A 26,673-nucleotide genomic window follows, 5' to 3' on the forward strand; every position below is an offset into this window, starting at 1 on the left:
TTTTTTTTCTTTTTTTTTTTTTTGAGAAAAGTTAACTGGTTTCATTTAACAAGATTATGAGTAGATTTGAACTGTCAGATTCTTTTGATTTTTGTACCTTTGTTATTATTGTAGCTGGTTACTTTTCATTCTGTCCTGAATTATTGTTTTTGTTGTGTTTGATCTACCCCTTGTGAGTTTTGTTAGTCGGATATCTTTATCTACCTTCTCTTGAGTTTGTATTATCACATCCTGTTTTTACCATAAGTAGTAAGTTGAGATTATACTATAAATAATAATTATGGGAATTATTATAATTGGCAAGTTCATAAGTTATTAGAAATAATAAATTTGTTTTCCAAAGATAGTAATCACATGTCATTCTTAAATTGTTTGATTTTTATAATATTTTTTTGGATAAAGTTTCAACATTTTTTAATGTGTAGGAAGGTGTCCTAGAGATTTGCTCAAAAATCCAAGGAAAATAGAAAACTGCTTTAGTTTTAACTGTTGTCAGTGGAGATTGTTTTCTAGATGACACTTTGGCATTGTTAGGTCACTTCTATATTTCTATAGAGGTAGGAAGTGGTAGAGAAAGTTTATGTGAAGTAGCCAAGTAGGGAGCAAACACTCATTGAACATGTCTCATTATTAGTTATTTATTTTATGTAAATAAATTTGATTTTTTTCATCATTTTTATCAGGTCTAGGCCATCTCAGCTTGAGTTCCTACTTGCTTTCGAAAAGTGGTGTTTTGTTAGAAATTATAATCAAAATTTTCTTTCTCTTCTTTGTTGCATTACATTCTTTTGTTGGAATAACTTGTCTCTTTCCACCTTTTTCTACTATTATAAATTAATACTTTTATTAGTAGCTCTTCTCATTCTATGTTCCCTAGTGCATTGTTTTACATGTTACATCAGTTTTACTTCACACTTGCAGATGGTTTAGGAACCAAGGCCAATGAAGAGGGCATTGCTTACTACAACAATGTTATTAATGCTCTTCTTGAAAAAGGTGCATTTCTTTTTTTCCTGTTTTGTGTTTTTTAATTTCAATAATACTTGCATGTAAAATCTTTTTTCTTGTAGGTATTGAGCCTTATATAACATTATATCATTGGGATCTTCCTTCAAATCTTCATGAGTCAATTAGCGGATGGTTATCTGAGAAAATTGTGTAGGTTCACAACTTTTGTTAAGAAGTCAAATTTGTTTTATTTTTTTTTTCACCAGAAATTGTTTTAAAGCAAATGTTTTAATTGTTTACATGGATGTCAAATCAACATATTAGCTTAAATATAAACTTAAAATTTCCAAGGATATGGACCTAACTTGGGATTATAATTTAATTCTTTTATTATATTGTTCTTTTTTTTTTTGAGTTGTACAATTTTTGTGTATGGTATGCAAATAATAAAGAAAGAAAGAAAAGAGCAAGAGAGAGTGAAAGAACATAAATAAGACATGTATACCCCTGTTCTTAATAAGACTAAAACAACATAAATAACATATCAGCAACTCTCGATTTAGAAAAGGCATATGATCATGTAAACTGGAGGTTCCTTGACTCAGTGTAGCAGAAAATGAACTTTGGCCAGAAATGGAGGAATTGGATTGGAGTGTGTATATCTATTGCTAAATTTTCTATCCTTGTGAATGGGTCATCTTTTTTTTTTTAATTCGAGGGGTCTCCAACAGGGAGAACCTCTCTCTTCCCTGTTGTTTATTTGTGTGATGGAGGCTCTAGCTAGATTGACCAGAAGAGTTGCAGCTAAAGGTTGTTTGGAAGGTTTTTGAGTGACTGAGGGGGGAACAAAGATCTCCTTGTTGTAGTATGCAGATGACACCCTATTTTTTATTCAGGTAGAAAAGGAGTAGTTAGTTAATCTTCGGATTATTCTAGTGTGGTTTGAGTTGGTTTCAAGGTTGGGTTGGGGAGGTCATCAACATCCAGGAACTTGCTTTAGAGCTTGGCTGCAAAGTGGGGAAGCTCCCTTTCAGCTTCCTGGACCTTTTGGCAGGGGCAATATGCTCAGCCAAGTCCATTTGGGACCCAGTGGTTGAAAGACTAGAGAAGAGGCTGGGGGTTGGAAATCCAGGTATTTGTCCAAGGGAGCGAAGATTACTCTGTTGAAAGGTGTTCTTGCTAATCTCCCTATTCACTTTTTATCTTTGTTTCCAATCCCAACATAGGTGGCTGAAAGGTTGGAGAAATTAGAAAGGAATTTCTTCTGGTGTGGGAAGGATGGTGAGCGGAGAATTCATCAAGTTAAGTGGGGAAAGTATTTGCAAACCTGTTTCTGAAGGTGACTTAGGTGTGAGAAGCTTCAGACAAGTTAATACTGCTCTTTTAGGTGGTGTTAGTTTAGAATCCCCGTGCACCCTGGAGGTGGTGTTAGTGTAGAATGTTCTTAGCCATTGGATAGGCTTGGGGAGTTTATCCTGGCAAGGCTGAAACTGGTGTGCTGCCAAATTGGTGGAGTAGCTTGTCTCAGGTGCTAGGGTTAGACCTCAAGCACAACCAATGGGTGTTTAGAAGAAACATTGAACCCGGACCAATTTCCATTTATGTCCTAAACCTTGGAGATGGATGGGCAAAACTGGAAAGTTGTACTTAACCCTAGACTTGATTATGATATTACACTAGGTTTTGGATTGAACTGTCATTGATGTGCCAACTAGTGAGATCCATCAAAAGGGTCAAATAGCTGGGCATGTTGGGGCAGTTCAGGAAATTACCTGAGTGGGTGATCATAGTGATAGGATCAGCCCCTTTGTCAGACAAAGTGAATATCATGATTTACACTCTCTCTGATGGAAATCTAAACTACCAACAATGGATTTCAACTGTATTTGAAATCTGATTTACAAAATATATTTATATTTTATATTACTATTTTATGAAAGGTTTGCAAAAGGTTTTAGTCCCAGGATCCATCTAAGCACAGAGTGTGAAACTGCATCCCTGTGGGCAATGTTTTGATGATTATGGACTGATAGGTTAGGTGTAAGAGATCATTACAGGGCTGATTACCTGATGGGGTTTATCTTACATAAGTCCATAATCCTTGGGTCTCCATAAGATGGCTGAATCCAAGGATCATTTATGTGCAAATGTTGGGCCAAAGTAAGCCCAAGCTGATTGGGTCAGGGGTTTATTGCCCTTGAGCAGTGAATTTGGCTTAACCTCTACCAAAGGTGGGGCCAAACCCTTATGGACTTGTGTGAGACTTTTGTGGGTTCGACGCCATACAATATCCAAGCCCAAAGTGTCCATGCAACACCTTGGGATGTGAACCATTAGAGAAAATGGGCCTAAGGCCCCATTACTAATATGATTAATTAAGTGATTTGGGTTGAAAATGGGCATGGATTTGGTTATGGAGCACCCATTATCTTAAGAAGAGAGTTCTTATCAATTAAAGATTTAGTCCTAATCCTTAGGAGAGTGCTTTATATAAGGGACTAAGAGGGAAGGGGTGAATTTACCAATTTTCTCTACTCTCTTGCTCTCCTCTTCTCCCTTGCCTCCTAGAAACCCTAATTCGACCTAGTTGTGATAGGGGCTGATTTCCATCAGTCTTCTACTGTGTTTTTGCAAGAAAAACATTAGAGGATATTGGGTTCACATTCCCATGTTGATCCAAGCAAGTTGGAGACTGGTTTTGCTTAAACCATAGTTGTCAAGGTGACGCCTAGGCGACAAGGCGCCATTGGAGTCTCGCCTCGCCTAATCACCAAGCAGTTTTCTATAGCGTGTTATAACAAACTTTTATATTCTTAATTTTTTGAGGTTATAATTATAAAATAGACATTTTTAAACTAAAATATTCATTTTGTGTGTTTATATACTAATTTCTTTTTGTTATTTTCTTATTTGTTAGGGTTTAATCAACACAAACATTGCTAAATGCTGTATTGAACCCTCAAAGACTTCAAAACTTGAACCAATAAGTAAGAAAGAACATAAAATATTGTCCAATCAACACATTTTCTTCTTTTTCTTTACTAATTTTGTGTTTTTATACACTAATTTCTTCTTTTTCTTCCACCTTTTCTTTTCTTCTTTTTTCTATAACAGAAATAGAGGTTCAGTCCCTATATTTTTCAATTTTTTTTTCTTTCTTCTTTTTCTTCTCATGAATATGTTGATTTTCTATACTTTAACATGAAGTTTATACTTATGAAAATTATGGATATTTATTAAGGAAATATGATTATGGAACCTAGGGAACTACCCTAGGATACATGTTTTTACGTAAAAAAATCCATCACATAGGCGACTAGGCGCTCCCCTATTGCCTAGCCTCACCTTGGCGCCTTGAAAACTATGGCTGAAACGATGTTGTTGAATCGGCTTCATGTACACAATGCACCACCTTCAGTTGGAGGCCGATTTTGGGACTGATATTGGGCATGAACTATCACTCTGGGAGCTGTATATTGTGGTGTCCGTATCAGGTATAATCAGTTTTAATTTGGTTTCAAATCTGGTCTGATTCAGTGCAAGATCGATCCTGAAATTTCAGATTTCAAAATCACCGGGAAATCGGTTCCCTGGTTGGGTTAGAAAAATTTTAAAAATTCAGCCAGTCACTAAACTTGGTTCGACCATGTGAAACTTGATTTCTAACCCTTCCCAACATATGCATGATCCGATGACCTCTTACATGCAAGTTGTCAATAGAATTCTTGCATATTTGAAGGAATGTCCTAGTAAATGGATGCTATACTCCAACAATGGGCATCTGAAGGTTGAGGGTTATACAGATGTAGATTGGGTACGATCTATTGATGACGGGAGTTCTACATTTGGCTACTATACTTTAGTAGGAGGCAATGTGGTTTCATGGAGAAGCAAGAAACAACGGATTGATGCTGGTTCTAGTGCAAAGGCAGAGCATAGGGTAAAGACACATGGACTGTCCAAGTTTCTTTGGTTAAAGACTTTATTGACAAAAATGGGAATTTAGACAGATACTCCAATAGGACTTTACTGTGACAAGCAAGAAGCTATAAACATTGCACATAATCTTGTGCAACATGATTGTTCAAAGCATATTGAAGTAGACTGAGATTTCACCAGGTAGAAAATAGCCAGTGGAGAGATTTGCCTACTATTTGTGAAGGTAGGAGACCAACTTGCTAATTTTTTTTCGCCAAGGGAGTCCACAATCCAAAGTTTGGCAGTAATTTAGGCAAGTTGGGCATGAGAATACATTATATTGTAAGGGCTTTATTGTCTTTATCCTCTTTTGTATTTGGGTGCCCAAAGAAGGGCATTATTGTAATTTGTTCTCATAGTAGAAATATTATGTTTGTGGATGTGAACAGTAGTCAACACACCACATTTGAACAAACCCTCATTCTCTTCTTCTTCTTCTTCACCTTTCATTTTCACAACTCATCCAATCACCATATAATTCTCCTGCATCCATTTTTCATGTGTAGGATCTTTCTCATCTGGTTTCTTACTGCTGCCTATAGGATAACCAATTTTCTCCATACTATAAACATAAATCTTTATAGATTGACCCAATTGTAAGTAATTGTTTCCATTCAACCTTATTGTAGTTGCAACATTGTAGAAACTGTCTATTGACCCTGTTGGACCAACCCCGAACCCTGTGTTCTGCTTGGATTCACCTCCATATTGCTCCATTGTTCATTGAAAACAAAAAACTAGTATAATCAACCTAGAAACACTGAACTATAATCAATCCAACACCTCAGTCTCAAGTTTCACCTACCCGGGAACCCGTGAGAAAGAGAAACTGCAGCCACTTCTGGCAGTCCTCCCAGATCACTGTCCAACAGCAGCTGTCCTCTATAATGTGTAAAAAGGCACCTACACATCCCCAAGCGCCAGCCCCAATCTGTCTCTTTATCCCTTAATTGGAATCAGGTCCAATTTCTCCAGTTGATATAGGTCTTGGGCAGAAATCTCCAGGAATAACTTCTGGGCATGAAGATTGCAACCAGAGATCTCCAAGAGGCCTCAAAAAACTTGGTGACAGCATAAGAGAATGGCAGCAACTTATATCCCCACACACCCTGTTGATCCTATAGTGTATAGTGTGAGAAAAGAGAAAAAAATGAAGGGACCTACTCTGATACCAAAGCGGAAACCAGAATAGCAATAAGTTAAAAGTTTAATTGAAGGAAAAAGGTGGGAAGTCAGGGAGGAGAGTTCAGTTCAATGGAGGAGAGAGAGAAGAGGAAAAAAGGGTTTCCAAAGAGAGAAATTGAACCTTCTCTCAACCTCGTCTAATCTTCTTTTATTAACTCTAATCACAATTAAGACATAATTACAATGATGCCCTCAGTAGGGGGGCTGAACTAAAAGGTCTTAAAATGACAGCTAAGGCCCATAATGACTTGGGCTTATAAACATAAAATAACAAAGCCTGAAGAGTTTACATTCAATTTCTCTGCTGAAATGTATGTCTCCTAATATATTTGGTCCTATCATGCTGGACAGGATTATGAACTATATTAATTGCAGCCATGTTGTCACAGTACGGTGACATGGTGCTAGTAACATGAAACCTCAACTTGATTTAGACATTCTATACCCACAAGAATTCAGGCACACCATACGCCATAGCACAGTACTCTTGCCTTGGCACTATATGTAGCTACAACTGCCTATTTCTTATTTCATCAGGTCAACAAATTACCACCCACAAAGGGGCAATAACCAGTCGTAGATATCCTATCATCAACTGAATTCCAGTCAGCATTATTGTGTGTGCCTATACTCTCAAATGGCCATGTTTAGCAAAAAAGATACCTAGTATGTTTTACAAGTTTACAGAAAATGACTGTTTGAGTTGACAAAACCTGCAAATCCAGCATTGGAGTTTCTTAGTTCCAAGCAACATTTCTATCCACTTTCAATGGGTGCTAAATATATGCTTTTTTAATAGCTTTCACATGCAAAAATGTTATCTCTTTAGAGAATGGAAACTTTGCAGCCACCCTTCCCTGACAAGTATCTGTCTGTATATGTATTATGGAATGCCTCTTTCCACTTCAATTTGATGCGGTTATGACTTAAGTATTTATTTGCTTTTTGTAAAACATACAGAAAATACTTTGCAATATATGCAGAAACCTGCTTTGCAAGTTTTGGAGATAGAGTGAAGCACTGGATCACTATTAATGAGCCACTCCAAACCTCAGTGAATGGTTATTGTACTGGAATTTTTGCTCCTGGAAGAACTGAGAATTCATTGACAGAACCATATCTTGCTACACACTACCAACTATTGGCCCACGCAGCAGCTGTTTCTGTATATAGAAACAAATTTAAGGTATCAACTATGATTTTTTTGTTCTTTTCCTGATTAGCAAAGAAAATCCATTTATTAAATTATTAATTACTGGTTACAGTACAAAGACAATCCATCATATATGTGACCCAGGTTACCACAGATTACAACATTGCCAAAAATAAAGTGGGTCTATCAACCCCTTGCTTTGCTAGCACATCAGTCAACCCATTTGCTTCCATTTTCACCCATCCAAAACTATAACTAAATTTCTTTGCAAGTAGGTCAATTTGTCTGAAGATAAATCTGAATTTCCATGGTGCTGATTCAATTTGCTTTGCCCAAGTTATGACCAGTAGTGAATCCCCTTCAGTTTTCAGTTCTCTTGCTCCTAACTGCTTGGCAAGTTTCAAGCCTTGCAGGAGACCCTGAGAACTGTGCCACTACTACTCCTTGATTCCAAAAAAGTCTCCCAATTCCTGCTCTCCCTGGATTACCAAAGAGCTCCCATCAAAGTTTAGCTTTAACTTATTAATCCTTGTGGTTTCCATTCCATTTTTACATTTTCTCTATGTGTTTCTCTATGTCAACTGTAGAAACACTCCTGAAGAGTTCTAGCGTTTTAACCCAATGTGCAGATCTGATTTTTATGGCTTCAATCACTTCCTTCTTTGACTTGTGTTTTTTCATTGAATATCCTTTGATTTCTTTCTTCCCATGTATTCATTGATCTTTGGAACAATGCAAATGGTTATTTGCATATATTCTAATGCTTATTGAGGGACTCGAATGTGGTAATGCACTGGAGTTTTTTTTTTGTAAGGTGGCTTTCATTTGGTAACTCATTGCTAAATGGTTATTTGAATCTTCCATGGTATTTTAATCATGTGATTGTAGAGGCTTATTCATTAGCAGCCAGACAGAACATCTTATTTCTGATTGGATATCAAAATTGGCTAATGGTATTTCTGACGCAATGAGCAAAATTGATAGATTTGAGTGGTCTAGGGACATATATTATTGATAATATTTGGTGGCTAATGTTCTTTTGTTTTTTTGGGGTTGTGGGCCCCACTATATTTGGTAAAATTGTTTATATTTATCTCCCTTTTCTCCTGTTCTTTATCCCTTCATTATTAGTAAAAGTTGACTTTTGTTGAGGGAATTGATAACTAAAAATGTAGAAAATAAGGGAATTGCATTTTCTTATTACATCTACTACCATATTAGGAAAAAAGGAATATATCCAATAGATGATTGGTTAATCTTTCCTATTAATGAATTTCTATCATCTAATGCCTCAGTATTTTATTTCTCTGTGGTCATTGTTTCTTGTCTGGTACAATATGCTACCTTGAAAATTTATCATTATTTTGACAAAACTACCATTGTTTCACAAGTACAACATGCAGCTTTAATTTTATTAAACTGGCTAACTAATAGCAAATCAAGTTTTTTTTTTTTTTTATGAAAATGTCTGACCAGATTACTTTTGTCATTTCCGTTATTACTATTTTATGTTAACCAAATATTAACACTGTGGAATAAAATAATTATTTGTTAATTTTCTGTATTAGGCCAATCAAGGTGGTGAAATAGGCATTACAGTTGATTGTGAATGGGCAGAGGCATTTTCAGACAAAACGGAAGATAAAGTTGCTGCAGCAAGGCGCCTTGATTTTCAGCTTGGCTGGTATTTCTTTGTTAGAATAAATAGTTTTATGTGTTGTAGGTGCTGCAAGTGGCAAATATGTCCTTTTGGTTGTTTTAAATGTTGCCCTATATATATTAAATAAATTCTGGCGCTGCCAGAACTGTTATTGGATCACAACTTTTCTTTTTCTCTTTTCCCTTCTCTCTTCTCTCTTCTCTCGTTTCTCTCTTTTTCTTATTTTTTCTACAGTTTTACTTCTAATATGGTATCAGAGCAAAACGACTGGGATTAAGAACAGATTGGCCAATTCTTCTTGCTGTCTTCTTCAGATTGAGATGAAAAGGACCAACTTTCGACTGATACAGCAGAGCTCTTTACCTCTTTCTTTTCCCCCCTGGTCGTGTGCCAGCAAAAAATAGAAACTGAAGTTGCTGAATGCTGTGAGGAAGTGTGTGTTAGGTTTCTAACCTTTTTCTGTAGATCATGTGATCCCTGTACCTAAGAATGGGAATTCTGTAGGTCACAAATGACCTGTTTTTGACTGGCAGCATTGCTCATGGTCCCTCCTGGTGGTTGAGGTGATAACATGGTCTGGAAGTGTGACTGAGTCATTTTCAGCCCTAAAAGTAACCTAAAATTTGTTTTTTGGGGGAAAAAAACAGAGCTGGTTTGTGTCCAGACTGCAGTGGGTATATGTGAATTGTAGTCCTAGTGTGTTTTTGGGACTGTTGTGTCAGGAGAGACCCTTGGGTGTGTACTTGGAGCTGAATAGTGAACAGAATTATGTCCTCTGAAAATTCTGCAACTTCAGGTGTTAGTGTAGGTCAGAATGGAATGAGTGGGGGATGGATATGAATTTCCCTATGGCTGTGATTCCCTTTCATGGATTCAATTGCCTTGAATGGTCCAAGGGGAATTAAGCTCTACATCACTGCTAGGGAAAAAATAGGGTATATCAATGGTAAGGTGAAGGAACCAAAGACTGGAAGTGCTGTACATGACAGATGGGATCAAGAAAATAGTATGATGATGTTGTGGCTCTTGGTGTCCATGCTGCCACGAGGAAAACTTTTATGTGGGCTGAAACAGCTTGTGAAATATGGGAACAAGCAAAATCTACGTATCCAGAACAACGACACTATGTAAAGATCTACCAACTGCAAGCTGAATCATCCACTTGTAAGCTTACCAGTAAGGTAAGATCCTAGATTAAGTAATGAAGTGACCCTCACTGTCCCTTGAAAATGATAGGGACTGCATGGGGTTCTTGTATGATGTGTTGTGGGGTAAATCTGCTCAAGTTTCTCATCTATATTCCCTTGTATAGAAGATCAACTTGGCTACTTTCCTAACCTCCACCATTGTTGACCTTGAGATTGTGGTTTTGATAGAATTCTTAGGGATGTTGAAGGGAAACTTATCCCCTTTTGATATCTATGAAGTATGTTTTTCTTGGTTCTAATGCTAAATTGCTTGCAATCATGGTTAGTAACATCAGAAATATTTGGTGAAATTTCCCTTATATATCCCCATTTTGCTAGGTGGCAATACAAAATTTTCTGGGAGTCTTTTTTATCCTAATATCTTTGACATTTTGCCAATACTAGTGATATTCAGATTTCATTGATAAATTATATTTAAGGTTTATAATTTTAGACTATTATTAAAGAATTTTCAATATTTCATTAAAATTATTTTAATTTAAAAAAATCTTCCTAAAAGAACCAATGAGGAATTAGTGATTGGAAATTTGACTTACCATTATGATACACCACTTAATATGTCACAATAATTCAAAACAAAAAGAAAAATGCATACAACTACTAAAGGATATTTTCAATCTAATCAATATAGTAACAAAAAAGCAAAAGTCAAAATGGCAAGTAAATGACATATTTAATGAAGAGAAGATGGCTATAAGACTAAAAGGGAGGCAAAGAGAAAAATACCTATTTTATCTTAAATTTCTCCTATTTGATTTATATAGTTCTTTGCTATGGTTTTTTTGAGCCTTAAACGTGCAATTATACTTCTTCTAGCGATTCCTCTAAGGTTTATTTATTAATTGCATGTTTCTAGAAAAAAATTCTTGTTTTTTAGATATTCTAAGTGACTTAGAGAAATTAGCAAAATATCTTCAAAGTTTTCCCATCTCTACATAGTGAAATGTCCATTGATATCGAAATTGTGGACCATGCTTACAGTAAAATAATTTTACACTCAGAAAGTAGTGAGATCTTTCCCCATTATTCCATCTTGTATCAGTTGTCGATCAGTTGAGCAACAATTATAATTTAAGAACTGTAGATTATGTAAACAGAAAATCTGGTTTACACAGAAGAAAACTAGTAGAGGAAGAGAGGAGAAGAAGAAAGGAAAGAAAAATTGATGGGCAAATCATGGGGTTCGATTGGAGACCCCCATTTGTGTTATACTTGTTTAAAGATTGATGAAGTTACATGTCTTCCCTTAGTTGGAAGCATAAAAAAAATCAATTGAGAGTATAAAGAAAAGAATATGAGAAAAAATAGAACTAATAAATAAATAATAAAAGAAGAAATAGGAGAAGAAACAGAATAATAAATCATTCTTTTCTACACTCTCCCTCAAGTTGAGCATGCATGTCAATTATGCCTAACTTGCCAAGAGTAAATTGAAGCATAGTCTTAAAAATTTCTTTAGTGTATATATCTGCCCATTGTTGATCTGTCCCAATAAATGATAGGCATTACATCACAGCTAATGGTAATAGCTACCTGGTTACGTAGTATAGCAATAATGGCATCTAAAACCATGCCCAACTCCTGTAGTAAGGATCTTAAGTATAATCCCTCTAATAAGCCAGCCATGGCACAATATTCTGCTTTAACATTGGATCTAGCCATCACATTATGCTTCTTGCTCTTTGAAGGCACCTAGTGATTTAAAAGGTGTGCCTCGGGCACGCCTAGGCGCATATCCGAGGCGCATTTTGGGGTATGCGCCTCGCCCAGGTCCTAGGCGCACCTCTTTCAAAAGGCGACTCATAGAATCAAGAATGCAATGTGTTTTAGATCACATTAACTACTTGAAGCAATGCAATTAAGGAAAAAAAGAGATTGTGGGTTTTACATGCTTGAAAATGCTTTATATGTTTGCTTTTATTTTTAAATTTTCATTTGAATACACTTTACATGTTATGTTTATGTATTTTAATTTTAGATAATAGGTTTTTTAAATCATTTATTTTAAAATTTAAGTTTATGTTTTTATTAACATTTTGTTTAATATTTTTGCATTTTTTTTTAACTTTTGGCATTTTTTTTATATTTTTTAGCCTTTTTTTTTGTAATTTTGCGCCTTTCTTAAAAAGGTGTGTGCCTCGCCTTGCGCCTTGCGCCTCAGGCGCAAATTGGCCCTTGCGCTCTTTTTGCGCCTTGCATTTTTAAAACATTGTTATGTTTCCCCAATAAAAGCACAATATCCTGAAATGGACCTCTTATCATCAATTGATCCAACCTAGTAAAAAACAATGTAAATCTCAATCTTCAAGTGATCATACTGAGTATAAAATCTCAATTTCTTTTTAGATATGCAAGAATCCTCTCAACTAAAACCATATCCGTGGTACAAGGTGCACACATGTACTAGTTCACCACATTAATAGCATAAGATATATTTGATCATGTTATGCATAAACAAATAAGTCTCCCAACCAGCCTTTGGTACATGGAATGATCCTATAAAATCTTCCTCTCAAAAATCTTATGTCTAGGATCAGTAGGAGTGTTTGTAGGATTTACATCTATTTTTTTTTTTTGGCATCTCTAAGTAAATCTAGCACATATTTCCTTTGGGAGATGTATGTACTATCCTTAAAGCTAGCGACCTGGATGCCAAGAAAGCATCTAAGCTCATTGGAATCTTTAATTTCGAATTCTATGGCAAGGAATTGCTCAAGATGATCAACTCCACCAAAGTCTCTTGCTATTACTACAATGTCATTCACATAAACAATTAGTAATTAGATCACCATTGTTTTTAAAGAACTAGGTATGGTCAAACTGAGACTGCTTAAAATTAATCTTCTATAAAGCTCTCCTAAACCTATTAAACTAGGTACAAGGAGATTGCTTCAAGCCAGACAATTCCTTCTTGAATCTACAAATTGTACTATCTCTCTCCTTGGCATAAAACCCTAGAGATAAGATCATATAGATCTCCTTATTGAGATATCCATCAAAAAAAGCATTCTTAACATCAAACTTCAACAATGACCAATAAACTGGGCTCCTAGACACAATAGAATCCAAACAGATGACTTCTTAGCAACTTGTAAGAATGTCTCATCATAATCCATCTCATAAGTCTGAGTGTATCCCTTGGCAACTAACCTGTCCTAATACCTTATAATTCTCTCACCTGACTTATACTTCATTGTGAAAATCCACTTGCAACTAACAGGGATCTTCCCCCTTGGCAATTAGTATAACGCTTGTTGTACAATATTCTTATTATTTTATTTGTTCTTTTTATCTTTCAGCCCTATAAGGGCATTCTTGTAACTGTACATATCTTTTAATATAAAAGGGGCTCTTTGGGGTGGGGGTTGACTATTCTTGACACCCCTAAATCTTCTCTCTCTTGTTCTCTGTTTAGTTCACATGATATCAGAGCAGGCTGCTCTCTGATCCAGTTCTCTTTTTTCCTTGATTGGTTTGAGAACTATCATCATTGCCGATTGGTTATGGACTGTTTTGATCTTTTCAGGAACCACTCTCTATATTCTATGCATCTAGTAAGAGAGATTTCATTAGATCTCTCTCGTTTGACATCAGTCTGCTGTAAGATTTGAAAGAAAGTGTTGCCTAGCCCTCATCATATTCTGAATTTTTCATTGAGATCCGTGAAGTTTTGAGAGAGATCTATACATATCTTCTGGGCGGCTGCGTCCAGACTTTCCTTTTCTGGACTGTGTATCCAGTTTTTCTCCTATTGTTTTATCTTGGACAATCTTTGGTGACAGTAAGAGGTTTCTTTTCTCAGTTTTTTTGACTCTCTTGGATTTGATTACTACTCATCTTGCTTGCTAACTTTGTGTTCTTGGGCAAAGTAGATTGCTGTTCAGACTAGTTTTTTGGACTATTGTCAAACCCTCTTTTTGTTGTTTTATGCAGTAATGGACAGAGGGGATATTATTCCTGTGAAGATGAATGGACAAAATTATGGGATGCAGAAATTCCACTTTGATTTTTATGTTGAAGGTAAAGGTTTGGAAAGACACCTGAATGGGACTATCACTAAACCAACTAAGACCAAGGTCAAGGCCTTACAACATGGAAACTAGATAACGACAAGCTTGTTTCTTGGATTCTTAGTTCTATTGATTATCATATTTCTGCACTTATGAGAAGAATAAAAACAACCTATGAAATGTATTCATATCTGGAGAAAGTTTATCAATAGTCCAACATATCTAAACAGTATCAAATAGAATCAGAGATATTTGCCTACAGTCAAGGAGATAGAAAGATACAAGAATATTATGTAGGTTTTTTTGATTTGTGGGTTGAATACGAAATCGTTCATATTGATCCTTCGGACTCAGCAAAATGTGTGAAATATCTCTAGAAACATTTTGAGAAGCGGAAGGTAACTCAGTTTTTGATGAGGCTTAGACCTGAATGTGAGATAATCAGGTCCAATATTCTGAGTAGGAGAACACTCCCAGATCTGGATTCTGTTTTAGGGGAGCTACTGAGGGAAGAGACTAATTAGGCTTCTCACTGCAGTCGGATTTGATGGAAAGATGACTGAAATTGGGGCTGAAACAACTTTTGTTGCTCATGGAGGTAAGAAGTCAACCTCCAAGGACTTCTCCAAAACCCAATGTTATGAGTGTAAGGGTTTTGGACATATTGCCTCTCATTGTAAGAAGAAGAATGTGTGCACCTATTGCAAGCAACATGGTCACATCATTCCAGATTGTCCAATCCAACCAGCTAAGGGTTTTTAGAAAAAGATTCAACCTCGGGCCTATCAGGTAACAAATGGACAGGCAACTGACACCGTGTCTACCAAGGGTGATTCTTCAGTGAAAAGTGATTCCACTAGATCTATGGATGAAGAAAAGGTTCGGCAATTGGTATCCTCTGCTTTCTTTGCTATTGGCTTGTCTAGTAAGTTCTTTGCATATTGTTCTTCCCCTTCACATGCTTGGATTATAGATTCAGGTGCCACCAATCATATGACAGGAGCCTACCTCAATCAACCAAATCCGTCTACTGAGACTCGCCATAAACACATTGTTACTGCCAATGGTGAAAAATTAGACATTATTGGTAGTAATGACTTATCCCTTAAACTGTCACCCATTATGTTTTTTCCTCTCTAAAAAACCCTCTTAGTACTCAACCTTACTACTAATCTGATTTCTGTTGGTCAACTTGTTGATGAAGGAAATATTCTTATCTTTAATCATGATGGTTGCTTGATATAGGACTAGGAAGGTAAAAGGGAAGGGGCATAGGCTGGGCCATCTGTTTGTGCTAGAGTTCGAGAAGTCTCAATTAGGAGCATCCTCGGCTTATCTTAGTTCTTCTATGTCTGATTCTCTATTGAGTCATAGAAATAATGTTTGGGATTTATGGCATAAATGATTGGGTCATCCATATTCTCAAAAATTGAATTTTTGCTTGATTTTGGTTTAATCAAGAATAAAATTCCTCCTATTCATACTTTTGGTGTTTCTTGCACTGCTTGTTTGAGCATGCCACTAAACCTTTTGAGATAATACATAGTGATGCTTGGTATGCTTTTATTACTTCACAATTGAGATGCAAATGCTTTGTATTGTTTATAGATAATTGTACCAGATACACTTGGATTTATTTTCTATGGCACAAATCAGAGGTCTTTGTGACATTTAAATTATTCCATACTATGGTGCAAACTCGCTTCAAGTGTAATGTGAGTATCCTTCATTTAGATTCAGGGGGAGAATATAAAGACGGAGGCTTTCATGCCTACTTAAGGAGTTATGGAATTCAATCTCAACATAGTTGTCCAGACACTCCCCAACAGAATGGTGTAGATGAACGGAAGAATGGACATATCCTCAGTTTTGTGCGGACATTACTACAGGAATCCCATGCTCCAACTTCATTTTGGGTAGAAGCAGCTAGTACAACTGTGTATTTGATTAACTATCTTCCTTCTTTTGTTCTTGGCAACACTTCTCCCTTCCAAAAACTTTTTGGTCATCCCCTAGATTTCTCTAGTCTTCATGTTTTTTGTTGTCTTTGTTTTGTACATCTTCCTGTTCGTGAATGTTCTAAATTAACTACTCGGTTTGCTATGTGTGCCTTTGTGGGATATAGTCCTGACCACAAAGGATTCTTGTGTTATGACACTGCTATTCGTTGTATTCAGATTTCATGGAATGTTGTGCTTCTTGAACATATTTCCTTCTTTGCTGGAATTGCTAGATTATCTGCTCCTATCTCTATTTTGTAGGACTTTGATTCAAATAAAACTCCTACTTCCTCTACTGAGGGAGATTTTCTTGTCTTCACCCACAAGCGGTTACGTGTCCCAGATCCTACACCTACAACCCTCCTTCCACCTGGTTTAGAGCATCCTCCTTCTGCACCTCCTGTGACATTTCACCCTAAGATCCTCCTATTTCAGATGGTAGTTCTTCTATTCCACTTCATCGTTCTACTCGTATTTCTTGACCTCCTGATCGCTATGGTTTTCCTTCAAGCCATAGCTCATTTTCTACTATACTTTCTTCCACAGATATTCCTAGTTCTTATCAGCAAGCCATTAGAAGTCCTCATTGGAAAGAAGCCATGGATGCCAAAATTCAAGTCCTCCATGAGAATGATACTTGGGATCTTGTGTCTGCTCCTCCAGATGCTTCTATTGTTGGAAGTCGTTGGGTCTATATGATGAAACTGAAATCAGGTGGTTCTCTTGATCGATATAAGGCTTGGTTAGTTGCCCAAGGATACAGTTAGGAATATGGGATTGATTATGAAGAAACTTTTGCCCTAGTTGCTAAGATCACCACGGTTCGGGTTCTTCTAGCCGTATCTGTTGTTCATTCTTGGACTATCTACCAATTAGACGTGAAGAATGCTTTTCTTCATGGTCAACTGAAGGAGACAGTCTACATGAAGCCTCCAACTGGATATTGTAGTGATTCTTCACGTGTTTGTAGCCTAAATAAATCCCTATATGGTCTAAAGCAAACACCCAGGGCTTGGTTTGAGCGCTTTTGAGATGTTGTTGCAACTGGGTATAGCCAGAGTTCCTCTGAATACTCTCTCTTTGTTAAGAGAAGGCCCTAGGGTATTAGTATTCTACTGTTGTATGTTGATGACATTCTTTTAACTGGGGATGATTATGATGGCATTTGTGAGTTGAAGTCCTTACTTCATAACTCCTTGCACATGAAGAACCTGGCCCTCTTACTTTCTTGGGTTTGGAAGCCCATCGCAGTAGTCGAGGGTATTTCATTTGTTAGCAAAAACATGCCTAACTGATCTCGTCAAACTAGCTGGAATTACTGATGAGAAACATGTTGATACCCCTTTGGAGCTGAATGTCAAGTTGTCTAAATTTGAAGGCCTAGTTCTTCCTGATGCTACTTTGTATTGTGAGCTTGTTGGCTCTCTGATCTATCTCACTATGACTCGGCTTGATATTTCACATGTTGTTCAGGTCGTAAGTCAATTTGTTTCTGCCCCTCGTCAACCTCATATGACTGTTGTTTGCCGAATCATCCATTATGTTAGAGACACAACTTCTTAGGGATTGTTTTTCTCTTCCTCATCACCTATACATTTGAGAGTTTATGCTGATGTAGATTGGGCTTGTTGTCCTGACACTCACCGATCCACTACTGGGTGGTGCGTCTTCATGGGTGGCTCTCTCATCTCCTGGAAGTGTAAGAAACAACAAATTGTCTTTTAAGTCTTCTATTGAAGCTAAGTATAGATCCATGTCTTCTGCCTGTAGTGAGATTGTTTGGTTGAAGTCTCTCTTCATGGATCTTGGTACTCAACTTCCTACTCCTATCCCTTTATATGTTGACAACACAAGTGCTATCAAGATTGCATATAATCCTGTCTTCCATGAGAGGACTAAACATATCGAGGTGGACTGTCACTTTAATAGAGACCTTTTAATTGTTGGCTCTATATCTCTTCCTCATGTAGCCTTTCACATGCAGATTGCCGACATCTTCACCAAGGCCATGACTAAGAGTCGACACCTTGTTCTTATGGGCAAACTGATTCTGATGTCTACGCATCAGTTTGAGGGGGAGTGTGAAAATATATCTTGATGGACATTATTAGTATATCCCTTGTTGTACAGTGTTCTTATTATTTTATTTGTTCTTTTTATCTTTCAGCCCTATAAGGGCATTCTTGTAACTGTACATATCTTTTAATATAAAAGGGGCTCTTTGGGGCAAGGCTCGACTATTCTTGACACCCCTAAATCTGCTCTCTCTCTTGTTCTTAGTTCGGGTCACATGGTTTTTTATTAAGGCACTCATCTCATACAATAAAGCATCTCTCCAGTCAGGTTGAGCTATGGCCTTTATACATACCTGGTGTTAAAGTCTAGTAGGCAGGGGTATTATAGTATTTCTGCATCTCAGTTTAGTCTTGTTGTTATGTAGTTATTTATCAAGGGTATAGATGTAATTTTCTATCATATTAGAAATAAAATAAGCACAGGTCAATAGTGAAGAGAAAGGATGTTGGCTCTTCACCATTGTAAACCCTTTTTCTTTTCTTTTTCCTTCTCTTGACCAACTACTGTTCTCTTCACCTTTTCCTTGCTGTTTTTTAGTTTACATTGAAAGATCACATGGTATCAGAGTGATCGATTTAGACTAATTTAGTTAGACTTTAACATCTAGTTTGCTCTAGAAGTGAAAGGACCTCTTCTATCTTCAAGGAGGGAAAACGACCAGAAAGGACTGATCGCCGTATATGGAAAGAGGCTTTTATGCCTCAGGTTACAGCAGTTTGTGAGTTTAGGGCATTCTTCTGAGATCCCTCTACTTGATAATTTGAAGAGAGACGGTTGTAAACTTGTGATGTTTCTATTGGTTATATAGTTGGTTGCAAGTATGTGATGAATAAATGAAGTTTAATGAAGTAGCAACAGCAAATTAATGTGTACTCAAAGTTGTTTAGGGAGTCAGGTAAGTGAGTGAACGTTTCTTCTTTTTGGTGCTCTTTGTGCTAGAAGTTAGTGTGTCGAGCATCCAGAGGAACCCTCCTGTGACTGTTGTCAATTGCTGGAATAACAACCTGATTTCGTTTTAAACATATGGTTTCATGAACCAATAACGCTAAGTCTACAGTTGTAGTACAATTCAACTTTATGAGCACTCAGTTGACTACAGTGAAGCTTAATGGTACGAATTATGTACCATGGGCTAATTCAGTTAAACTATCCTTGATTGGAAGGGGTGAGGTAAAATATATTAAAGAAGATCAGCCTAGGAGTGTGTCAGAAGGGTACAATGAGTGGGTGCAAGAGAATGCACAAATTATGGCATCCCTATGGAATAGTATGAAGAACCACATTAGTGTTAATCTTATGTTTTTGGACACTACTAAGGAGATCTGGAAACATGACAAACAACTGTACTTTGGGCAAGACAATGTTATAAGGATTTACTAGTTGTATCAAGACTATTTCTCGCTTCAACAAGGTGATAAAAGTATAGAGGAATATTATGCAGCCTTAAATTATTTAAGGAAGAAACTGAATGTTTATCAACCCTATCTATAGACTTGACAGTACAACAGGAACAGAGGAAACACTTGGATGTTGCTAGATTCTTGTCAAGGTTGAATGCTGAATTTGAATTGGTGAGGGCTCAAATTTTAGGCAATAGTGACCTTCAATCTCTTTCTAAAGTGTTCTATCTCTAGAGAGCATCCACCTCACATAGTGAGTACGCTCCTATCTATGAAAGATTTGCATTGGCTACTACTAGAGGAGGTAGTGGTGGTAGAGGTGTTTCTAGAGGAGTTGGTCAAGGGTTCAAAGGTAGTTGAGGAGGTGGAAGGGAAGGAAAAAATGGTAGCAGATGTGGTCAAATACGTCAGTGTTATCGTTGTGGATGTGGAGGCCATATAGTTAACTTTTGCTATGATTTACATGGCCCACCTTGTTCTTAGGCCAAGTGTGTGGTGGTGAAGGATGATGTTGGTAACGTTGTTTCTACTTAGAAGGTGCCTACTTCAGGAGTTGGTAAGGACAAGGAGTTAGTTTCTATCACCCATGAGGAGTACAAGAGGCTTCACTTGCCTTCCTGGCTTACTGCTATTCTTGCTTGATTAGGTACAAAGCAGAACCCTAGAGATAAAAGAGAAACCTAGTTAACCACGACTAGAGCTAGGGTTTCAAGAAAAATAGCAAACAAAAAGAGAATAGAACAAAAGATGAAGAGAAGAGGAGAGAAAGAAAGAAAGAAGAAACAGGCATGATCTAGGGCAGATTTAGTTGCTTTGATACCATGAAGGTATTGAACCGAGGTTAGAGAAGAAGAAATGGGTAGCAGCATAGTTCTTAGGTTCTTGTTGCTTCTGTGTTGTCCAGCCTTGTTTTGGGCTATTCATCATCATATTCCCTTTTCATTTACTAATGAAAAATTTCTTTTTTCTAAGCAAAAAAATAAATAAGGAATAAAACAGATTTCCATCAATTATAATGTTTTTTTCTTCTTAGTTGTCAATCAATTACCTCTTCTAATGATTTAGAGAGGACGGTTCTATCATTTGGGGAATCTCATTCGATCTTAGAATTCTGAGTTCTATGGTTTTCTGGAATCTCATTACTAATTTTTTTTTTTCACCTTCTTGGTTGAAGGTTCTTAGATCCAATATTCTATGGAGACTATCCTGAAGTTATGCGTGAGAAACTTGGAGATCAGATTCCAAAATTCTCAGAGGAAGATAAAGAATTGTTGAAGAATTCAGTTGACTTTTTGGGTCTTAATCACTATACATCAAGATTTATAGCTCACGTGTCTAAGAGCCCTGAAGTTAATGGTTACTATCAAGTACAACAGATTGAAAGAATTGGTAATGTTTGTCTGCCTTTAGAACATTACCCTTTTTACTTGTATATATAAGAGTGTCTCATGTTATTTAGCCATTGGTTATCCTCAGTTGAATGGCCAAATGGAGAGAGAATTGGAGAAAGGGTATGGATCATCAACTTCTCTAACACACACAAATTAGCAAACAGAACAACCTATTTAGCTTCTTTCAATTAATTGACAGATTTTCTATCTATCAGGCGGCATCAGAGTGGCTCTACATAGTTCCTTGGGGCTTCCGGAAAGTTCTCAATTACATATCTCAGAGATACCGCAATACCCCTATATATATTACTGAGAATGGTGAGCACATACAACCTTTTAGTTGAAGGAAATGCAAGGATGTATTTTTTCCATAATTCTTGTGGATTATGCCATTTTCTATCACTATTTATGCATTTTTTCATCAATCTGAATTTTGTACAAGACACATAATGCTAAACAAGAATAAAGATTTATCCAGACTATCCAGTGGTGAGTCCATTTTTATACTGTTTATATTTTTCACTATGCTGATCTTGTACAGAGGTCATCTTTGACTAGGTTTTCTTTTTTTTTGATAATGAGTAAAATTTTATTAATCCAGCAAATGAGAGTTACAGGCAACCCGGGGAAAGGCATGAGATGTGACCTTTCCTTTAAGATTGGTCACAGAATTATAAGTTCAAATAAAATTACAAAGTAGCCCAAAATAAAGAAGCCCGAGAAACCCCCTATTTTGCAAGTGAGGCAGCCATTGAGTTTTCTGATCTGCCTACCCACTGAACTCTAATTGTCATATTCCTTTTTAGCCATTTAACCTTTTTAAGGAGCTCTCTATAGCCCCAGATCACAGATCACTTGGGAGTCCTCTTCAATAAGCAAATGCTCTATTCCTAGCTGGTTTGCAAGCTGGATTACATGTACAGAAGCAAGTAATTCAGCTCTTAAAGAGTCTCCCAAACCCTGAGGACCTGAATACAAAGATATAATGCTACTGTCTTTGTTTCTCAGTATTCCTCCTATGCCCGAAGGTCCAGGGTTACTTTGGCTATTCCCTCAAAGTTCAGCTTAATGAACTCCTCCCCAGGTGGCATCCATTCTACCATGTCTGTTCTTCCTGGTAGAAGTATTAGCCACTGCTAACCAGCTCCTCCATAGGTCATCAAAGGAGTAGGTATCAAAGAGGTTTAATGTTTTCAGCCACTAAGTTGCCCTTGTCATAATACGATCTTTGACTAAGTTTATTCCTTTGGTTTTTTGGCTCTTTTTTTACATCAAATATAGGTTCTTATCACTGTATGATGATTTAAATAGCTGAAGAGGAGTTACTAGAAAAATCTAGTCATGGTTATGCATAAAAGCTGAAGGTATTATTTGAATGGGAATTCTTATATTTCTGAAGATTTATATTGTCTCAATTTACAGGAATGGATGATGAAGACAGTGAAACATCTCCACTCCATGAAGTGCTAGATGACAAAAAAAGACTTGGTTATTATAAGGGATACCTTGATGCAGTAGCTCAATCAATCAGGTAAAAAAGACTTGTTTGAATCTTGAAAGGAATCTCTAAGTTCCATTCACCACCCTGTATTCCTGGATAAAAACTTGCTCCAAAACAGCCACGCTTGCAAAATAAGCCGATTTTTATAAGTAAGATTCGTGCTAAAAAAATTAAAACTGAGTAGCTAGTGTTTGTTCTGAAAACCAACAATACAAGGTGGGGATATAGCTGATATGTGGATCAAACATGCAGTCAATCCAGTGTTTCCCTAACTGATTAATCTATGTAATTATGCCTGATTTTAGAGGCACAGATTTTGGTCCACTTTCTTTTGAGGACATTGTATAATGTGTTAGAATGTTAGAGTGATGTTCGGCTGATAAGAGTTCTTATTAGCCCATTCTTATGTTTAACTTATCTTGTAACTGGGCTTGTGTTAATGGGCCTAATCCTGTTTAATGATTTAAGTCATCTGGGTGTCCCATCACTAATCAGGGGCATCCCAGTAATTTCTTGTACCTTGTACTATATTCATCTATAAATAAAGGACTGGTCGACTGGATAGTACAGTTCGACATTCTCTTCAGTTCTGTGGTTCTCTTCTCTTCTTTGCTACTTCGAGTATAGCTCTTCAGATTACATGGTATCAGAGCATTAGCTCCTTCCTGGTTTCAGCAGGCGCACTCTCTTCTCTTGCTGTCTTTTCATCTTCTCTCTTCCTTTTCTGGGTTGCTGCAGTGAAGACCTAGGAGTGTAAGAGAGTAAAGCAAGTTCGAACCTAGGGTTTCTCTTGGTTGTAGGACTCAAGTGAAGTAAGACCCAGAAGTAGATGTCCTACTAGATTATCTCCAGCAAATAGTAGCTATTGGGCTACTAAGAGAGGTCTGTATAGGACAGACCTAGTTGAGGACTGATTTCAGCAGTCCTAGCACTAGCCGAAAGGGGGAGAGCTTCCTCTACAGTTGCAGCTTCGTGCTCCAGCAAGACTTGCGCAGAACAAGTGGTAAAGACTTAGCCTTCTCTATAGTTGCAGCTTCGTGCCCCAGCAAGACTTGGGCAGAACTGTGGTAACTTCAGTTACAGATTCTCTTTAGGTCAGTTATCAGTCCTACTTTGTGAACTTCAGTTACTGCACTGCACAGTTATTTCAGGTTGCAGAACAAGCCCTAACTGAAGTAACTTCAGTTACTAGCACTGTGAACTGGTTCAGTTACAGCCCTGTACTTGCTACTTCGGCCAGTCCTAAACAGCATTGCACAGTACCTGAACTGTGAACACTTCTACCAGCACTGTGACCACTGTGACCACTTCGGCCAGTCCTAAACAGAACCACCTACAGCACTGTGAACAACTCTTGGACTGAAGTCAGGATGTCCTCACTATCCGGTGAAGTTTCCTCTAGAGATAAAAGACCTGTTACAAGGTCCTCAAACTTGGAAAACCCTAATCTGCACAGCTTGCAGATTACAAGTGTGCTGCTAGATGAGTATAACTTCAAAGAGTGGTCTGTCTCAGCAATGTTGTTCATTACCTCTCGTGAGCTCACAGGCTATTTGGATGGAGACAAGAAACAACCAGAAATTGGCAGTCCTGAATACACCGTGTGGCGCAAGGAAAATGCCACAGTAATGTCTTGGTTGCTGGCCTCTATGACTCCTAGGGTGGCCAGAACTGTTCATCACTTCCCCACAGCTGCTAAAATTTGGGAGAAAGTATCTAAGACATATGGCCAGAAAAAGAACAATGCTAGAATCTACAGGCTGAACCAAGACATTGCAGCCCTAAGGCAAGGAGACGTGTCCGTGGTAACCTACTTTGCAACACTAGAAGGCCTCTGGGAAGAGCTTGACCACCATTTGATTTTGGATTGGGAAAATGCTAATGATAAGGGGAGGCATGATAAGCAGATTGAGGAGGGCAGAGCGCCTTCAAGTTTCTGGCGGGTCTTGACCCTGTATATGAAGGTATAAGGTCACAGATTCTAGGGAGAGATGAATTACCTGAGCTTCACCATGTCTACTACCTGGTGAGGAATGAAGAAATAAGGAGAAAGGAGATGCAAGTTGACTCCCAGACACAGTCAACAGAACTACCTGGAGAACATTCAGCCTTAGTCTCCACTAAGGGGAATAGATTTTCAGACAAGAAGTCCCTCAAGTGTACACATTGTGGTGGTGAGAAACACACAAAGGAGAAATGTTGGGTCCTGTACCCTCATCTGAAGCCAGCTACTCTGAGAAAGGACAAAAGGCAACATAAGGGCCATACAGTAAGTGGGAATCTTGCCACCAACAACAGTAGTGACAACTCACAGAGTATTCAGACAGTGTCATCTTCCACCGCAAGGCAGGCTGCCGACTCCTCTGGACCAAGTACTTTGGGCTTCACAGCTAGTGAGGTAGAGGTACTCAGTCGGGCATTAGCCCGTCTGAAGAACAATTCTTTAGCTTCCACCTCTCTTGCCAAATCAGGTACAGCCTCTGCATTTAGTGCATCTAGTTCCATTAATTCTACCTCTTGGGTGATTGATTCCGGAGCCACGACCATATGACACATATGCCCTCCTTATTCTCCACATATCATTTGTTGTCTGGCCAGGATAAGATGAGAGTAGCTAATGGGTCCCTCTCCACCATCTCTGGAAAGGGGGTGGTTGACCTAAGCAAGGATCTCTCTCTTAAATCAGTCCTACATGTTCCTAGTCTTACCTCAAATCTGTTGTCTGTTTCAAAGCTTACAAAAAACTTGAACTGCAGTATAAATTTCTTTCCTTCTCATTGTGTCTTCCAGGACAGATTGACGAGGAGAACGATTGGGAGTGGTCATGAGTATGGGGGCCTCTACTATTTTGATGAAGATGTCAGCTCAGCCTTGCAAGCTTCTACTATTAGTCCAGAAAGTGTGGAGTCAATAGCTAGGCTGCACTTGTGGCATGCTAGGCTAGGTCATTTATCCTTTTCTTCCTTAGCAATATTGTTTCCCGAATTATGTAAGGGCATTCCGAGTCAGAGTTTAATTTGTGATGTGTGTCAAATGTCAAAACAATGTAGATCAATGTATCCAATTTCTAGTAATGAAATTCAAGCCCCTTTTGATTTGGTTCATTCTGATGTTTGGGGTCCTTCACCCATTGTTTCCATTGATGGCTTTCGTTACTTTATCAGTTTTATTGACCATTATTCTTGGTGCACTTGGATTTATCTGTTGAAAGGACGTGAAGAAGTTCCCCGGATAACTATGATGTTTTGCAAGATGGTTGAAACACAATTTGATAAAAAGATCAAGCAATTCCGTTCAGACAATGCAGCTGAATACTTTGAAAGATCCCTGAACTCATTCATGGAAGATGCAGGCATGTTACATCAATCATCATGTGCTTACACCCCTCAGCAAAATGGGGTCGCTGAGCGCAAGAACAGGCATCTATTGGAGACAGCTCGAGCCCTTCTTTTCCATCACAATGTGCCCAAGCAATATTGGTCTCAAGCTGTTCTCATTGCATCATACTTGATAAATCGGATGCCATCTAAGGTACTGGGTATGAAGACCCCTTTCAGTGTTTTGTGTCCCACTCTTCCAGAATTTCCTCTTCCTCCGCGGGTTTTTGGTTGTACATGCTTCATACATGTGAAAGATCCAAAGAAGACCAAACTGGATCCCAAGGCTACAAAGGGAATATTTTGGGGGTACTCTCCTACGCAGAAGGGGTATAAGTGTTATGATCCTGTCTCCAAGAAAAAATATGTCACCAGGGATGTAGTCTTTTTTGAGTCTCAACCCTATTTCCAGTCTTCTCAGAATCCTCTTCAGGGGGAGAGTAGTGGGTTGGAAGAGGATTCTCATTCTCCCTTCTTTTTTGTTCCCATTTCATTACCTTCCACTACTACTAGCTATAACATTCCGGGTCAACTTAGTGAGACTTCCACTGTGCCAGTTGCTTCTCCAGATTCGGCTGATGCTTCTGAAGGTTCCAGTAAACAAGAGAAAGAGATACTTACATACAGTAGAAGGAAGAAGGCCCCTCATAATCATGATTGCAACCAGTTGAAATCAGATCAATCTGTCTTTGCAATCTAAGGTAATTCTGATTCACTCAATTCAGATTTGGATCTTCCTATTGCTCTCCGTAAGCCTGTTCGTTCTTGTACCACTCGACATCCCAT

General features: G+C 37.7%; 1 protein-coding gene across 3 annotated transcripts in view; it reads left to right on the forward strand.

The window, feature by feature from the left end:
- BGLU42 (beta glucosidase 42) overlaps positions 1–26,673 on the forward strand; it is a 77,065-nt gene that overhangs the window by 47,640 nt on the left and 2,752 nt on the right. For 2 of the 3 annotated variants that reach the window (XM_019195911.2, XM_010244188.3), the window contains 8 exons: positions 922–996; positions 1,071–1,158; positions 7,072–7,297; positions 8,833–8,948; positions 20,793–21,007; positions 21,095–21,129; positions 21,225–21,327; positions 22,432–22,540. In XM_019195911.2, the coding sequence (XP_019051456.1) occupies positions 922–996; positions 1,071–1,158; positions 7,072–7,297; positions 8,833–8,948; positions 20,793–21,007; positions 21,095–21,129; positions 21,225–21,327; positions 22,432–22,540 (967 nt within the window). The remainder of the gene's footprint in view (positions 1–921; positions 997–1,070; positions 1,159–7,071; positions 7,298–8,832; positions 8,949–20,792; positions 21,008–21,094; positions 21,130–21,224; positions 21,328–22,431; positions 22,541–26,673) is intronic. The other variant, XM_088901667.1, reaches the window with a different exon arrangement.

Source organism: Nelumbo nucifera, chromosome 1 (assembly GCF_055504915.1).
Source record: "Nelumbo nucifera cultivar China Antique chromosome 1, China Antique-T2T, whole genome shotgun sequence".
NCBI classification, from domain to species: Eukaryota; Viridiplantae; Streptophyta; class Magnoliopsida; order Proteales; family Nelumbonaceae; genus Nelumbo; species Nelumbo nucifera.